This window comes from Pelecanus crispus, chromosome 10, assembly GCF_030463565.1.
Source record: "Pelecanus crispus isolate bPelCri1 chromosome 10, bPelCri1.pri, whole genome shotgun sequence".
In the NCBI taxonomy this organism is placed as follows: Eukaryota; Metazoa; Chordata; class Aves; order Pelecaniformes; family Pelecanidae; genus Pelecanus; species Pelecanus crispus.
The window spans coordinates 22,869,036-22,886,839 of record NC_134652.1 but is presented as its reverse complement, the minus strand read 5'-3'; the positions used below and the strand labels follow the sequence as shown (position 1 = coordinate 22,886,839).

General features: G+C 50.5%; 1 protein-coding gene across 4 annotated transcripts in view; it reads right to left on the bottom strand.

Annotated features, from left to right (window-relative positions):
- PAX2 (paired box 2) overlaps positions 1-15,958 on the bottom strand; it is an 84,444-nt gene extending 68,486 nt beyond the window's left edge. For 2 of the 4 annotated variants that reach the window (XM_075717943.1, XM_075717944.1), the window contains exons 1-3: positions 15,856-15,898; positions 11,927-12,092; positions 10,466-10,663 (exon numbers count right to left, since the gene is read on the bottom strand). In XM_075717943.1, coding sequence (XP_075574058.1) covers positions 10,466-10,663; positions 11,927-12,092; positions 15,856-15,898 — 407 coding nt within the window. Of the gene's footprint in view, positions 1-10,465; positions 10,664-11,926; positions 12,096-15,855 lie in introns of all 4 variants that reach the window. The other 2 variants (XM_075717945.1, XM_075717942.1) reach the window with 2 other exon arrangements.
- Between the last annotated feature and the right edge of the window lie 1,846 nt (positions 15,959-17,804).

Here is a 17,804-nt window from a genome sequence, read left to right as displayed (position 1 = left end):
TCTGCAAAAAGGAGTTAGAATCATGGCAGTCACCTTTTTACACATTTACACATGCTCTCTCATGTGCAGGCATATGCACTCACCCATGCAGTTCCTCCCTGCTCTCCAGCTTGTGCACCTCACAAGAGCCTGCACGCAGCCAGATACGCTTACTCTGTCCCCATCCTTGCTGCCTCCGTATGCACAGACCCCCGACTCGGGCACACACACAGCCTGAAATTGTTAAAGCCACGTAAGGGAGTTGGATGTCAATACTGGATGACTTTTTGCATCTTGTTTGGCACAGTGGCCAAGACTGACTTCTGTAAAACCACAGCAGGTCTGGTTTTGACACTACCCAAGTCAAATCTGCCTTAGCCTTTCACTCCATCCTTACCTCTTGTCCCTTCCTCCCCCAACCCCACCCAGCCTGTGCTCTCCGCCTGCTGTGGAAGCATGGTGTTGTGGCTGGCTGGCTGGCTGCCAGAGACAGCACCGCAAACATTGTGTCTTTAAAACTCTAAATTTGCTGTTTGTTCTGTAGGGAGAGAGAATTTGTGACATTACTAATTTTCCACTCTGCCTCTGCTTGCACAGCCTTGGCCCATTTGTACGTAGCACGTCCCAGAAATACACTTCCCCTGTGCACTTAGTATGCAAACATGAGATCTCCTTTTCTTCAGAAATATTATTCCTTCCTTTCCTCTTCTATATTTCCTCCCTTCTCTATAGATTTTATGAATAAGTGTATATGCATTTTTTGTGTATGTATAATTTATGTATAAATGTATAATTTTTCAAGTTTGAAAGTCTAAATTTAAACAACCAAGAAAGGGCCTAAATTTAAGCAAATATTAACAGCAGGCACTATTACATAGCTACATTGTGCTGCGGTCTTTCTTTTTAATGGCAGATGACCAAAACTTGTTCTTAAAAGAATTTTTAGGGAAACGTGAGTATGTTGAAAGGCAATAGTCCCTTTAAGAAGTGCCCAAATGTTAGTGCCCAAAGACTCTATTGCAATTTTAAAGCGAGAGCCTGAAAATGGGCAGTGGGGTGATGAGGTTGCCCACATATTTCAGCCCAGCTTGAAGAAAATGAGGACTAGTTCTGGGAGTCAAAGGGCTGGGATATTAACCCTCCCTGACCAAAGAAATGGGTACTGTTATTGTTGCCAGAACAATCCAAACTAGCCTGAAACTAGAGGTGGCGCAGGGCACCTGTCAGATACGTGAGGGTTTCTTTTGTGACTTTGTCTTCTGGTCGCAGCCTCTGATTTTCCTTTTATAAATTAAAGAACAAACATCAGTCTGCCTTGCAAAACATGGATACCAGCCCTCTCAACTGAAATACAGTGATGGGCATTTTGAGCAGAGCTGATAGCTATTCTTGATGCAATTTGCCTCCCAACCAGAGATGGAAGTTTAACCCTGTGCCTTGGATCCTGCAAAAGAGAGGAGGGTGCTTACCTTGGAAGGAAGAGGAACTGTTCAAAATGGAGCCAAAGGAATGAAAAGTAAATTGGCCCCCAGGAGAGAACAATTAATAGAGGCAAACCCCAGCATATCTCTGTGTGTATGCATGGGTGCGTGTGTTGGGGGAGCTGCTAGAAGCCTGGGGAACAATATGCTGTGCAGATTTTAGAAACGCTACAGGAACTGCAGAGCTAGGGAATGACAGCAGCAAGAAATGTCCTACTTCTATTTTTCATACAGGCAGAGACAAGCCACCAGAATCTCCCTTCCTGATTTCACAGTGAGGTTTGGGTAAATGTTTCATAGATAGCATTTTCTGGGAAGCGTATCTGTGAACTCACAGTCCGTTAGCTCAGGCTTTTGGCACATCACTCTTTCTCCTCTCTGTCAAAACTGGTACACACATAAATCCCAAGCCAGACAGAGGACAAAGGAATATCCTTCCCCGACCACACTGAACTCCTGCATATGCTTCCTTTAGCTTACCAGCATTTTGTGTCACCGTCTATGTGCCTGCCCAGAGACACACGTTCCCTGCCATATACCGATATACTCATATGTAGTATCCAACCAGCAGGCGCGTTTCTCCAAAGGTACCTATCTGCATTGCACTTACAGTCCCCATATAAATGTCCTATAAAAAAACGCAGTATAACTCTGCTTTTTCCTTCCCCACGCCCACCTCTGAACATATCAACCTTTCAAATTTGCCTACTATATATCTAAATGTACCCTCTGCGCTCCTCCTATCCCATCACTCCTCCTCAATATCTATATGGACAGACGTATTCTGTCCATACGTCTCAAACACTTCATGCATCCATCCTGTCATTCTTCACACCCCAACCACAGCTATTCCTCTCCTATGGCTCCAGGATTGAACTATTGTGTTGTCCATTTCCCAGCGACAAGGGGTCTAGTTACAGGGTTATTTATTGGGTTTCATGCAGACAGATGGATCTGCCTTTGGTCTCCCCACCAAAATCCACCTCTGTATGGGCTGATTGTCACTGCTCCAGGGATAGGATTTCACCAGGAGACCACCCTCCATGCAAACATCCTTCACCCAGGCCACGGATGGTAATAAATGGAGTCAGGCTGAGCCATAATAAAAGCAATTGAGTGGGTTACCTGTGCAGACATGAGATTTATACCTCCTCATATTTGATGTGATTGTTTTATTGAGTTCTCAGTGCAGTTAGGATGCCGTTTATTTATTTATTTATATGCCTACTTATCGGGGAAGAGGGGGGAGGCTGTCGCAGTCTAGCTAGCGTTCAGCCTCTGTCTTGTCAGATATGAGCCCGAAGAAGACGGCTCTCCAGTTCTGCTCTGCCTTCTACCTAGACTTGGGCTTGGTGGCTGAGCCCTGGCCAGACACCTCATTTCCTCTAACAGACAAAGATGTTTGTTTCAGGATCCCTGGAACCTTGAGGACTGTCTGAATTATGAACCCAGTAGAAGCTGAGAGGATGGTGTAAAGACAGACACGTGTATGTGCTGATTTTCTAAAAGAACCTCTCGAAAGAAACTCCTATTTACGCTGAGCCTGTTTTGGACAATGGGCTGTGATCTATGCACAGAGCCTCTTTATGCTATTGCAATAGAAACAGTAAGCACCAGCACTGCTTCTGACTCTGTCATCACATGTGAGCGTTGAGAAATATTAGCAAGTGCAAATTGATTGGAAATGAATATTTGTAAGTGCACTCTGAGGAGTTTGGAAACCAAGTGATTAGATTTGTGATTTTCAGCTGGGTAGATAGCCATGTAAGTGCTACAAAATCAGCTCTCAGTTACTGGCACTAGAGAAAATTGGAGGCCAGCACTGAATATCATACTGTCTAGTATTTCATCACAAGCCTAACGGTGTTTGTTGTGGGTTTTCCAGCTCCTCAAGTCAAGTGATAGCATGAGAATTTCAGTTCTCATTTAATAAAGTATGTTTCCAGTGCTTGTGGGGGCTCTCTGAAGTCTCAAAGGACTGCATTGCTAAGGTGTTTTTACAGTCATTTAATGGGAGTCAGATATCCAAATCCCTTTAAAAAATTAGGGTAGAAAAGAGAAAACAAGTAAAAATAAACCCACATTGTATTACAAGTACTCATGATTTTCACACCAATTGCATGATTTAGATTCTGCCTTGGTATTTTTAAACAGTTGGGACTGGTAAATATGGCTATGTGTGTATAGGCTTCAGTAGATTAATTGGGATTACAGTGGAAAAATCCTCATTCCTGTTAGCTCTGAGTTTAAAGAATGATTGTTTGGGAGAAAAACTCAAACCTTTCTGACACTTTCAGGAGTAGTAATCATCATTAGAGCCATCTACACACAGATGGGATTTCCTAAAGACCTAGTTAGCTGCACGGATGTCAGGCCAATGACAAATACTTCTGAAAGCCTCTACCTTTCCATTTATATACACCTTCCCCAAAAGTGGGATCCCTAAATATTTTGCTGATTGTAAGCGGTGTGCCTAAACTCCATTTGAATTCCAACATGCCTTAATTAAAGACCATGGCAAGTTAATGTAAGTGAAGCTCAGCCTTGTTCAACCGTTTGGAAGCTGTATCTTTTTATTCAAGTAATACATAAATCCTTTGTTTGAATGGGCTTTAGAGTCAGAGACGGGGTTTTTTGAATATTTGATATACTGCTGAAAACACGACTTTGTTTTGTATGCATCATGTCATCATATCATAAAGGGTCCAGCTGGCCTGCTAGAGCATTATCTATCTCTTTAGCCAACGCCAAGATTATTTCTTATTGTATGTTTGCTTGTTATGAATATCATCTAGTTATATACATTCCAAGAAATCAGGAATTCCTGTGGGATGCAATTCCACAACTTAATGGACCTCCGTATCAGGAGGGTCCTTCTGCTACCATATAAATGTTTCCTTTCTTACTTCCCTCCCTTCATTCCTGGCTATGCTGCTTTGTTTAAATGCGAATAATTCCTTTCCTGTTGGAGGGACTGTGCCCTTCAGATCACTATATTGTTCTCACCACTTCGTCATTGCTTGGCCAAGCCACTTATATTTTCTCCTCTTTTCTCCCAAAGTCAAATGAGTTTTTCACATAATAGTGATTCTGGTAAATGAGGTTTAGCTCCATAAGACTCATTCACCCAGCACTGAAATGCAGCTACCTCTACGGCAGAATGCAGCAATCATTCACTGGATGCAAAAGCTTGAAAATGTTTAACTTCCAACAAAAATCAAGCTTTCTGTACATCTATACAAAAAGGAAGGGCTGGGATTTTTGGGTGATAAAGAGACCGATGTGGTTCTGAACTTCGAGGTTCACAGAACAGGGAGCTCAGAACTTCCCGGGCACAACCAATTTTACTTGCTAACTGCCTCTGTTGAGCTAATATCTCTGCAATATGAAAATCAGAAAAAATGCAGCTAGCTTATTGTAGTTCCCACCATACAACCTTCCAGTGACCAGATATGAGGAATAAAACAAAAAGAAATGCTGTGAGCATTCATTTACTCTTTCAGCTGCAGTAACATTGTCTGTAACCTCTGCTTTATGAGCCTCTCCTTTATTTGCAATGATAAAAAGAAGATAATACCAGGTTTGTGTCTGATGGAAAAGAATCTGAATTTAAAGGAGTATATTCCCTGTAATGAAGCCCTGTGTGACCCGACTGTGTTCTTCACTCAGCTGAAAGCAACTGGCAGTAGAAGTCTGCTACTTTGACAGCATCCCCTGGATGCAGGAAATTGCATAGGAACCTTAGACTCAGCATCAACTAAGTGAGAAGATCCCTGCTAGGATCCTGAGTTTCTTCTGTGCGCACTAAGAAGTGCCAGATTACAAGACCTGGTAAACTCTGTTGGGTACTGTCGGACAGGTTTTCTTCACCCCTGCTTAGTACGAACCCGTTGTCAGTCAGAGGCTAATCCAGTCTACATGGCCAGTCTAATCCTTGGCCCCTCTACTGAGAAAACTCACACGCGGCTACTAAATACTGATGCTGGCGATAGGTTTGTGACACGCATGCTTGCTGGTTAAAACGGTGCAATTCACCCCGTGTTCGCTCCAGACCGTGCAGTTGTCACTACTTTTGGTCGCTATGAACAAGCTGCCATTAGAGATGCTCTGTACTCTTCCAACTTCTCCCTAGACTCATTACCTGTCCTCCAGGAATTCCAGATTTGTTTGGTGGGAAAGGCGGGGAGAGATTCACCAGTGACTTTGGCCAGGGTATCTTTTGGGGAAATTCTCAAGTGAGGCTAGCGAGAGTGACTCAGCTCTGTGTGCATAACATTAATTTCTTCCGCATATGACACAGCCCCTGCCCTAATACGCCTGCCTTTTGCCAGACCCGATTGTTTGTCTTGAGACATTACGTTTACCTCAGTCTAGATTCTGTTCAATTCTATCTCCTTGCGTGGGCTAAAGCCTCGGCTGATGTAAAACAATCTAGCTCCAGTTTTGAACCTTTTCTCATTACCTGTTGAACTCCACGGGCATTTTCAGTGAAAGGTCACACTGAGTTTTACAAAGGTAGCTAAATACTGTTATTTTCATTTTACAGATGACAAAGCAGCCTCATAAGGAGTCCGTGTGACCTGCCCAAGATCAACCAGAAAGTTAATGGCAGAACTGGTAAGAGAAATCTGATCTCCTGATATACCATTCTTTGCTCAGAACTACAGGCCTGCCCACGGCCACCGAAATCAGCCACATGCTCAATAGTATTTCAATGTACAAGTATATTTCACTGGTCATTATAACCTGAATCAATGCGTGTGTCTTTCTGTACGTATTTTTAAAAAGCACATCATTACTGGAGACTTTAACTAGGAATCATTAGCCAATTGTTATATAATGAAACAGGAAACATCTCCCCAAACCAAGCGCTTAACGCTAGAAATTAACGTATACCCAATACCTAAGAGAAGATTGAAAAAACATCTAATGGCTTGACTGAGATAATATATCCGCTAAACTCTATTCTCTGCCATGGGGTATTAGTTAGGTCTACTCTCAGGAACTCAGGGTCCAAAGTGTATCCAGAAGGCTGACTGAACTCCGCAACGCTTTGGCTTCGGCATTCCTTGGACTAACTGCGAGTCCCTAGTACTGAACCCAGCCACAGGAGAGCTGAGTTAGAGGGACAAATTGGGGGGGTGTGGGGTGTGGGTGTGCTTTGCCTTTCTGGACCTGTAAGGAATTTATTAATTTAAGATAAGCGGGAAATAATGCTTAAACTACAATGTCCATTGCATCACTTCCTGCATAACCGTGAACATGTGCCCGTGATGTGCCCCATCCTGTTCCTACTAAAGTACACCGTCTAATTCAAAAGATTTTTCTGGGGTGATTATTATCTCATGAAACCTGTGATCTGAGGCTAACTGTACGTGCTGCAAAACAAAGGAGAAATTCTCATTAACATCTGCCTCCAAGTTCATACTTAGGAGGCCACCGCAAGGCTTACAAGCAGTGCCTAAATCCAGTTGAAATATTCTAACCCAAAGTGACCAAAGATAACTTGTTTATAGTCATATGACAGATGGAAAAGTTCGGGCTGGCAGGGTGCTCAAGAAGCAAGGTGCTCAAGTGATTTAAAGTAAGCATTAATTGCGTACCAAAGAATTAAGAGCTTCTGTCACTTGCCTGCTTCTCAATTACATGCACTGTGTATATGTGTGTGTTTACATATATGTATGTGTTTATATATATACATGTACATATGTATGTATGTCTGTATACCTACACATACACAGCAGATTTACACTGTATAGTACCCAGTGTATGAAACGGGAACAGGGAAGCTCCCAGTGCAGAGATAACTGATCCTGTCAGTTCTGGTGCGCTTCGCTTATTAACTAGTATACTCTCTAGACTTTTTTGCCATAATTAAAGGAAAACTACTGCACAGCAGAAGACTTTTTTTTTTTTTCCCCCTGAATCTTGACAGGGTAGTTAAGTCATGTTTTTCACCAGAGTTTGTATCTAGCCTTTATCTGCATGAGTTTGGTATGAACAAGTTTCTGATAAATCTCAATACTGAATTACACGTCATCCCAAACGCGTCCTGATATTCTCAGTGCAATACTGACAGATCAGTGCAATGTAGGCACATAGAATTCATGCATCACAAAAAAATAATTAATGGAAAAAAGATGTTAAAAATGTTTTAGGGAGACCTTAAAAATGGAATTGAAACTGCATTGTAGTCTCTCACCCGAAAGCCTTTGTTAATGTTAGACTAACCGCCAGAAAGAAAGAAAATAAAATGTAATTAATAAATTTTTAGAAAATCTTGTAATAACCAAAAGTATTTTTTTCCATGTACAAGGAGATCTCAATTTTGCAGTGCAGTATTCAGTGTCTATCTAGGGACATAGGTAACTTCTGTTTCTGTAGATGCCTCAATTATAGTCTCAAGATGTTAAACTGCTCATAGATGTAGCTCTAATGGTTCTGGACACTGGGCCAATGCAGATTTTGCTTGGGAACTCCACATTTTGCAAAAATAAGAAGACAGATATTTCTAGAAGGTGGGTTTTTAAAATTGTGATCTATCTGAAGCTGCACAGAGAGTGGGAGTGTTAGATTAACTCCAATTTGTGATCGTACCGCAGGTAAGGGATGTGCTGTTACAAAGGACTGACCTGATTCTATATGTGTATTTTGACAATGGGAGAGAGAAAAATGTATATTTAAATTGTGAACTTAGTCCCCTCTTTGCGTTTTGTGAGTTTTGTGAGCTGGAGTCACAAAAGTCACTGGAGTGATGAAGCTCACACTACTCTCTGCGGCACCAGGATTGGGCCCTTATACACTCGCTATTTCCTATTCTGCTGCAATTTTTTCCCAGTTCGCTGTCCTGTTCTTGCCTAGCACAGACTTGCAAATTTTATGACCTGTTGACGGATGTGAGTTTTGGGGAGCTTCTTACACAGGTGAATAGTGGGAAGCTGGGCCTGAATTTTTAAAAGGAATGGGGAAGGACTTAATTATATGAAGCCAAAATGCTCTTGTGCGTTGGTGACTACACACTCAAATGCCATTGCAGTATGAATCAAACCTGGTGGGTCACAGCCAAGCCTCTTTAATATAATAGTACTTAGCAGCTACAAAGCACTTGCCCTTCTCAAAGCATTTTCTAAGCGCAATCTAACTGGTATCTGTTCCTACCTCCTTTTGAGAAGGACCAGTTTTCCTTTCCAGGGTGGGGAGACCGAGGTACAAAGCCCCCAAAGCCCTGCCGCAAAGTGCTAGCAAATGTGGGAGCAAAACCTGGCGCTCGGCCTTCTGCCCGGGACATCACCACCCCGACACGAGGCGTCGGGTCCAGCAGGCGTGAGGCTGAGACTTCAGTGACATTTGGGTGCTCACACCCCTTGAGCTAGCCGAAGTGTACATGTGCGTCGGGTCCGTATTTGCTATTCCTCCAAAGAGCCCACAGCCGTTCCTCTGGACTTCTGTACCACCAGCTTAATTCCTCCCAGGGATAGCTGGCTGTCCTTCTGCAGCTGCCTTTGTAAGGTGTCTGAATGTCAAACTGTTATTATTTCAATACCTGACTGAGAGAGTAACAGAGACCTGGAGGTTTTTTAGGAGGGTGTATAATTAGCCGATCAGTATTATGTTACCCTGTTCATAACTTAATAACCATTTTAATACAGATGGCACACACAGGGATAATTTCCTAGGGCAGCCTAGCAGTATATTACAGAGACAGTGTGTCTGAGGGAATCTTTCTTAGCCAAGGTACATTCCACTAGCTAATTCTACCTGCTGTTTTCAAGATGATTTGGGATAATTCCATATCATTTGCAAAATATTAAAACCCATTTATATAGGATGCCAGATTTAGAAATACAGGCTGAGTTATTAGACGTATTTTGATAAATCTGCCATGAAAAGCGCAAGACAAAAAATACCACTGTGTTTTCCCTGCTATTTATTTTTTGCTTCCCTTGCTATAAATACGCCAGGTTTTAAAAAAAAAAAAAATCTGGCTAAACTTGTTATATATCAAAAGGGCCGATATACTGACTTGTGCATTTTTATCTATGCGGACACTACAAAAGCCTGCATGCATATTTACGTATACCCTATATACATTTATTTGAGTGGGAAGCGCCGTATATTTGGGATTGCGTGCAAAATGTCATGTATTCTTACTCTGTCGGTGAGGGGTTTCGTGCCTACGTACGTACCCTTCGCAAATATCCGCGTTACTCTGTTTCCAGAGGTTGTATTTCTGTGGGCAGAAATTTAGCTACGCTAAAACAGCGTAGTTACTTTTACTCCGTGCGTAAGAATGTTGTGCGTTGCCAAAGTGCGAGGATCTGATGTACGTTGCGTTTGAACGCGCAGGCCTGTGAACAGTCTGAGCGCTCTGCAGTGTTAGCACTCGATTACATCTATCACCGGCCTTTTTCTCCTGCATCGATCCTTTTTTTTTTTTTTTTGCCTGTCATACGCTTATTTTTGTCACCTCAAAACCTGAGCCCGAATCCGAGCCCCTCCACCGACAGAAGTCGCACCCTAGCAGCTGGGGGAGGCGGGGGCAGCCCGGCCGCCGGCGCTGAACCGCTCCCCGGTCTCCTGGGGAGCCCGCCCGGGGGGGAAGGAAGGGGCCGCCCGGGGGGGAAGGAAGGGGCCGCCCCGCAGGGCTGAGCCGCTCCCGGGGGGAGCGCAGCGGCCCCGGGGCTGCGCTCCCGCCTTGGCAGCGGGCAGCGGCGGCTTTTCGGCTCGGAGCCCTGACACCCCGGGCGAAGCTGGCGGCCATCGGCGCCCCGGGCGGGCTCTTTGGGGGGACAGGGGAAAGCCCGGCCCCGCCGCCCGTCGCCCCGCCAGCCCCCGGACCTTGCGGCGTGCAGCGGCGAGCCCCGGGCGTGCCGCTGCGACCGGGGGGCGGGAGCAGGCTGGGTCTGACCCGACCGAGGGGAGCGGGCCGCCGGCGCTGCTGAGGGGGGCTACGAGGCCCCGAAGGGGCGACTGGGCCGCGAGCAGAGCCGCGGGGTTGCCCTTACCTGTTTATGGAGGAGACGCTGGGGACCGTGTCGTTGTCGCAGATGCCCTCGGCCAGTAGCCTGTCCCGGATCTCCCAGGCGAACATGGTCGGGTTTTGTCGCTTGTACTCGGCGATTTTATCCACTACTTTGGGGGTCGCCACTTTGGGTTTGGAGCCGCCGATCACGCCGGGCTTGATGCTCCCCGTCTCGTAATACCTGCACAAAGGACGGTCAGCCGTCTGCCGTGCCCGCAGCAGCCCCGCCGCCCCCGAGCACCCGCTGCCCCCCGGGCCCCTCGGAGCGCCCCGCCGCCCCCGGCCCCGCTCCCGGCTCCGCTGCGGCCCGCGGCGGCTCGGGTGCCGCATGGCGCGGCTCCGCGGGGCGCCGGCCCCCGGGGCTGGGGCTGGGCGCCACTTCCCCTCTCCGGGCCGCGCTCCCCCTCGCCTTTTGGGTTTGTTTCCCCCTCCATTTCTTTTTTTCCCCTTGTGTGTGAGAAGCGGGGGGCGCTGGGCTCTTCGCCGTCTCCCCCTTCCCTCGCCTTACACGCACATACTCGTTTCAGGCCCGGGGATCGGGAAGCAAAACAGGCACCCCCGCCCCGGTGCAGGGGGGTGGGGGGCCGCGGGGAGCGGGCAGTGCCGGCCGCACGCCCCCCGCCTCCCCCGCCGGCTTCCCCCGCCGGCCCGCTCCGCTCGCCGCGCTCGGGCGCTGGCGGGGCTGGGGGTGCGGGAGCGCGGTTTGTGCCCCCCGCCCGCGGCCCGCGGAAGCCGGTGCTCGTCCGCGGCAGCTCCGGCCCGTCCCCCGCCGGCCTCTGGCTCGGCTGGCGGCGGCGGCTCCGCACTGGGCCCGGCAGCGCGATCCGCAGCCACGGGCGGCGGGGGCTCTGCCGCCCGCGGGCACCGCGCCGGGCCCCCGGCCGGCCCCCGCCGAGGTTTCACACCGCGCTGGGCGGCGACCGCTTACCGCGGGTATTTATTTATTTGCCGCGTCGTTTATTTATTTACCCGTGGATTTGCTGAGGCCGCTCGCGGACTGTTGTGAGTTGGGGGATTATTGTTGTTGTTGTTGTTTTGGGGTTGGTTTTTTTTTTTTGGTCGTTCCTTCGTTTTTTCTCCCCCCCGTCCCTTTTCTTTCCCGCCCTCCCGCCCACCCTTCTCAAATTGTTCGTCTTCCCAGGAGTTTCCAAACACCGCCGGGGGCGGGGGACACGCACACACACACGCATACGGACACACACACAGACACACACACGCACACAGACACACACGCACACAGACACACACGCACACACGTCCTTCCCGGCGGGAGGAGGGGGCCCTGCTCGGCCCCGGGCTCCCACGGCGCGGAGGTGCCGGGGCCGCTCGGGGAGGTGGCAGGGAGAGCCCGGCGCCGCGGGAAGGGCGGGAGGTGACAGCGGAGCGGGGCAGGGATGCACCGGTGCCGTCCCAGGGGAGGGGATGGAGCTGCCTCTTTCCTTACCTGCCCAGGATCTTGCTGACACAACCGTGGCTGACCCGCAGCTGCCTGGAAATGTCACAGGGTCGCACGCCCTGGTGAGCCAGCTCCACTATCCTTTGTCTCACCACGTCAGGTAGGGGCCTGCCGTTCACAAACACCCCCCCGAGCTGGTTCACACCCCCGTGCCCTGCTGGGGAAAGAGAAAGAAAAAAAACACAACAACCCACGCACACCAGAAACACACCGTTAGTCGTGGATTCTTCACCACTCGTTACTGCAAAATCTCCAGTCACTACAGATGGATGGGGGTGATGGCGGGGGGTCGAGAGGGGGGAACAAGACCGGGGGGGGAGGGGGGAGAAGAAGATAAAAAGGGAAAAAGAGGGAAAAAACGGGGAGAGAGAAAGAGAGGAAGATAACGAGAGAAAGAAAGGTAAAGAGAAAAGGAAAGATAAAGAGCGAAAGAACAGAAAAAGGAAGAGGGAAAAGAGCGAGGGAGAAAGAAAGAGAAAGAAAGAAAAGAAAAAAGGAAGGAAGGAAGAGAGAGGAGGACCGGTGGGAAGCGGAGAGAAGGCAGAGTGAATTTTCCCGAGCCGGAGGCTAGCCGGGGACCGTCCCCCCGCACGCCGTGTCCCCTCCCCGGGCCGGAGAGCCCCTCTCCCTCCCGCCGCCCCCGCCCGGGCCGCCGGAGCGGCGGCTCCTCGGGGCCACGGTGGCGGGGCGAGGGTGCCCGCTCCGGCCCCTCTCCCCAGAGTTGGGCAGGGATGCGCTCCCAAACTCCGGAGCTGAGCTGCTTAGCGGCTCCGGGCGGACCCTGCCGCAGTCCACCCGCTCTCTACTCCTGGGCTTTTCCTCTCTCCTTTCGTTTTCTTTCCAGGATTTTCTATCGCATTGTCAATTAGGGTTACTCGCGAACCCCGCCCTCCCTTCGCCCGCGGCGTGTCCCCCATGCAACGCGTCCTCGCCCGTTATTTTCGGATGCGAGTTGAAGGGATTCAGCGAGAAAAAGAGAAAGGGAAAGGAATGGAGGGAGAGGGAGGGGGAGAGAAAGAAAATGCGCTGTGTCCCGCGGACGGTGTTCGTTTACAGACAGACCCTCTCTCTCCTCAGCTTTCGATCTTTAAAGGAAAAATCCTCCAGTTAAAAAAAAAAAAAAAAAAAAATACTAACGGACTCGCACGGTTCCGTCTTCCCCGGAATCTAATTCAGGGAGAATTTAAAATGCTCCGTTTTCCTCTGTTCGCCGCTTTCTAGGCAAAAACCCGCTCTCTCAGACAGGACTGCTTTTTCCCTGATCTTTCTCCATTTCGAGAAATAACTTGGGGAAAAAATAAGTATGCACCTGCTAAGCACGGGCAGGAGGACCGGAGTGACGGGAATAGAGGGCAATATCTCCTTCAGGGGCTCGGCAGGGCAGGCGGCTGTGAGCGCCTCGCACCTGGGGCGGTCTGCGGGCGGGAGCGGCTCGCCTCGGCCCGGGGAGCGGGGGATGCCCGCTCGCAGGCGGTGCAGCCTCGCCGGCGCTGCTGCCTGCGTGTCTCTATCTCCGGCGTACCCAGCTGATATAGCTGTGGAGTGCACACTGCATTAAGGCTTGCCTTTCACACAACCCTAACCTTCTGTATCTTCCTCGGCAAGAGATCTTAGTTCGTTTTGCAGTTTGCTGAAAAATGATCTGTTTGTATTTTCGCTGAGGTTTTTTTTTCTCCCCCGCTTCTGACACTGACTTATTGGCTCTGAACTTAGTGGAAACTCTCATTGCCCTGCGATCGATCCAAGTCCTTTCGCACAAATAGAGTTTTTTCCATCTCCCCCACCCCTTCAGTAACACCTCCACATCTCCCCTCCCAGCCGCCTCGGCCAGGGCGCCGGCTGGCTTCCCCGGCCCTTCCCCGAGGAGCCGGGGTTATTTGTTGCGTTCTTTTGTTAGTCTTTCTTAAAACATATTTAGGGTTGCGGAGGGGAGGGGGGGGGGGGGATATTTATCTTTCCCCGCTAAGACCCGCGGGTGTATGTTGCTGTGTGGTTTCTTTATTTGTTCAGAAGCCCTTCTGCACATGTTGCCTCTAAAGTTACAAGGCAGCAATTTCCTCGGCAACTCCATGATAAATAATTCAAAGCACCTTTTATAACTCGCATTACAAAGTAGTAAAAGGCAACAGATGCAAAAAAGATTAAAAATTAATAATTCAAATTATTGAAGCCCGGGTATTTTTCACACGAGTTTGTTTTGCTCTGCCCCGTGCTTTTCTAAGGTTATTTCCATCAGAGCAGTAGGATATTTACGTGTATTTATCTGCGTGTAAGTGCCGGTGCCGGTGCCGGTGCCGGTGCACACGCCCGGCCGGCCGTACCGCTTCCGCACGGAAGGAGCCGTGTGTCGGGAGCCCGCGCCCGGCTGTATTTTATTTGGCTACTAATATCCGGGTCTGTAGGTCTAGAAATACATTTTAGGGAACAAATCAAATGTTGATTTTTTTTTTTTTTTTAAATCGGAAGCCAGAATTGTTCACGAATGTCATTGGAGTGTTTTAAGAATCAAAGGCAGTGAAATGCCTCTTTCGGCTGCCTGCATGTGCCGGATCGTACCGGAGGCAGAATTACTGCAATCGCGTCTGAAAGCAGGTCGCACCGCTGAAAACTAAAAATAACGTCTAATGCGCGGACTATTCTCTGTTAAAGGTCTTCGAAAATTAAACCCTACGTTTTAAGCGATGTATCCTGGAAATCATTAGTTTGGAAACAGGAAGACAGTTACCTACACCCACGTTTGGGGATCTGATCACGGGGTTGTATTTCCGCGCCTTCCTTCTCACGGCAAAATCGGGATTTTTTTTTTTTTTTTAAACTTCAAGCATTTCCATTTTATATCTTTTCGGTTTGTTTTTATGCAGCGGGCAGGGCGTGTCCTCAAAAGTTTCGGTGTCAAAAGTTACAAATTGCTCTTAATTATTCATTTCCTGACTCGAGATGCTCTCAATCTCGGCTTTCTATTTGTATTTCTTTCTTTAATTTAAATCTCGGAATTATTTTCCCTCCGTGCGGTGAAATTAAAATCCCTGAAAATTCCTCGTTAACGGTCCCTGGCAAAGGGGTCTTTTCGCTTTCCTTCGTCCCCCGTCTTACAGAATGGTTCTTTAAAGTGAAAACGTATCACCAGTGCCGTTTCCTCTGCGCCAGGAATGCATTTAAAATGCACACCGGGGACCTGGTAAATAAACCGGGAGGGATCGTGACTCCTTGGGAGCCTCCGAAGCCGCCCCATCTCCCAGCCACACGAACGCCCTATTTTTCCCGCAGTCCAACCTTTCAGCAAAGCGAACAAGCACGGAACAGCCACCGAGCAACCCGCCATGAATTTGAAACTGGCGTCTCCCCTCTCTGCCACTGAAATCCGAAATCAAAGCGAACAGCAACAGATCGCGGGGGAAGCTGTGGCTCTGGAGCCACGCAGGCTTGCGGGAAGCCCTGGCCCGGCGGGGCGGGGACGGGGACGGGGACGGGGACGGGGTCCGGCCCGGGGCTGGCAGGGGTCGGAATGAACTCGTGTCGCCGGCGGGGCGGCGGGGAAGGTGCCTTCGCGCAGCAAGGACCTGCTTCGGGGCTGTTCGCTTTCGCGCACACGCGGCACGCAGCGCAGGCACAGCCGCGCTCGGCCCCTGCCCCCCGGGCTGGGGGTCCCGGCCCCCGCCCGCCGCCGGCACCGAGCCCCGCTCCCCCCCCCCCCGGGCCCGGGGCTGCCGGGACCCTCGCCCTGGCGCCGGGGCCGCCGGGGCCCGTCCTGCCCTCCGAACGCCTCTCTGAGCCCGGGTTCGGCCGCGGGAGGAGAGGCGGGCGGTGGAAGGGATGGACCTGGAGGAGGATCAGGTGAGGAAGAATGGTTGGGGAAGGAGGAATGGAGGGATGAGGAGGAGGGAGAGCAGCGGAAGGAGCCGGGCTCCAGTACTCACGGTGCATTGCTGAGAAGGGGTCTGCCTTGCAGTGCATATCCATGGGGAGGCAAAGGAAGGGGAAGAAATCGGCTGAAGCCGCCGTGTCGCCTCTAAAACTCAACTTCAAGACTTAGGGGAGAAAAAAAAATAACAAAAAAAACCAAACCAAACCAAACCAAAACAAAAAAAAACACGGAAGGAGAGGAGAGGAGGGGAGCGGCGGGGAGCGCTGGCCCCCCTGCCCGGCGGAGCGGGGAGCGAAGTACTTCCCGGGGGGCGGGAGGGCTGCGCCGGCTCTGGGGGGCCGGGGCGGCGGGGCCGGCGGAGTCAGCAGAGTCCGTGGGAGCGAGGGGCTGGCGGCGCCGGGGGGCAGGTGGGTGTCATGGCTGGGAGGGCTCAGAGCATCCCCGGCGGCGGGGAGGGGGGTGCCGGAGCAAGGTGCGGCCGGCGGCCAGGCGGCAGAAGGCGCGGGAGGACGCGGCTCTCCCTCCTCCTCCTCCTCCTCCCGCGGTCCGGGGCTAGTTCATTTAAGTTCAAAGCGGAGTAGCAATCCCCGGGAAAGCTGCGAGCGGCGGGCGGGCGCGCCCCCTCCTCTCGGCCGGGCGGAGGATCCGGCGCCCGGCGGACTTTCGCCCGAGGTGGGAAGTGCTTGCGAGGAGCCGGGGCCGGAGACTGGAGCCTCCGCTCCCGGTGTGTGTCTCTCTAAAAGCCGCAGCGCCCTCAGCCCCCCGCCCGCCTCCCCGGAGATGGATGACTTGTCAGACAAAGGCAATAGATTCCGACACTCTCTGATTCGCCAGCGCGCCGAGCCGAGCGCGGCCAGGAGGAGAGGAGAGGAGAGGGGAGCGGGGAGAGGAGGGCCGGGCCGCCGGCGCCCGGCGCGGGGGGGCCGCCGCCTGCGGGACCGGGCGGCGGGGGAGCCCCGGCCGCGCGCCCCGGAGCGCCCCGGGCCGCGCGTGTGCGGGCCGGCCCGGCCCGCGGGAGGGGACCCGGGCCCCGCTTTGTTGTCACTTGCGGCTCCGGGTCTGTAACTCCCCGGGTTGACACAGGCACACGCACGCACACACGGCTCGGGAGCGGCGTCTCCCTCCTCACGCCCCGCTCCCGTTACCGCAGACTTTGCTCGGGGCGAGGCGGGAGAGGGGGATTCGATACACATCGGGGCTTCCGTGGTGTGGGCTTGGAGCGGGGGACGGACGGGGAGAGGAAGGCAGAAAGGAGGTGAGGGAGAGAGGGGAAGGAAGCGGGGAAGGCGAGAGACAGAGAGAGAAGAGGGGGATCAGGAGAGAAAGACGTAAAGAAGAAAACGAAGGGAAAATTGGCAGGCTAGAGTGACCGAGGGAAAGAAAAGAAAGAAAGAAAAGAAAGAAAAGAAAAGAAAAGAAAAGAAAGAACGAAAGAAAGAAAGAAAGAAAGAAAGAAAATAAAAAGAGAGTGCGAAAGAAAGACAAAAAGAGAGAAAGAAAGAACGGGAGAAAGAACGAAAGAACGAGAGAAAGAAAGAACGAGAGGAAGAGAGAAAAGGAGAGAAGAAAAGAGAGAGAAAGACAGCAAGAGAGCCTCTTGCACATCTTTGAACCAATAGGTTGGGCCCATCTCAGTCATTGCAAAGTTTCCCCTCGCGCATTTGGGAAAATAACAGCAAATCCAACTTCCCGCTTTCCCCATCTCTGCTGCTTTTTCCCCCCTTTTTTTAATGCTAGAGCGGGATTTAAGAATTATTTCCCAACGAAGTCTGCGGCTAAAACAGACGTGGCTTTGACCTAGCAGAGAAGCAGAGAGCGAGGAGAAACGCCTTCTTAGGGTAATAACCAGGGGTAAAAAGACAAGGCAGGAATTGCTGTGAGCTCAGTTTTGATTTTCAGTCTGCGAGTTTACCATCACCTGAAATGTACTTTCCTCTTCTCCTCTTTTCCTCCTTCATCCTTCCCCGTCCCTCTCCTTATTTGTCACGAAACAGCCCCTTT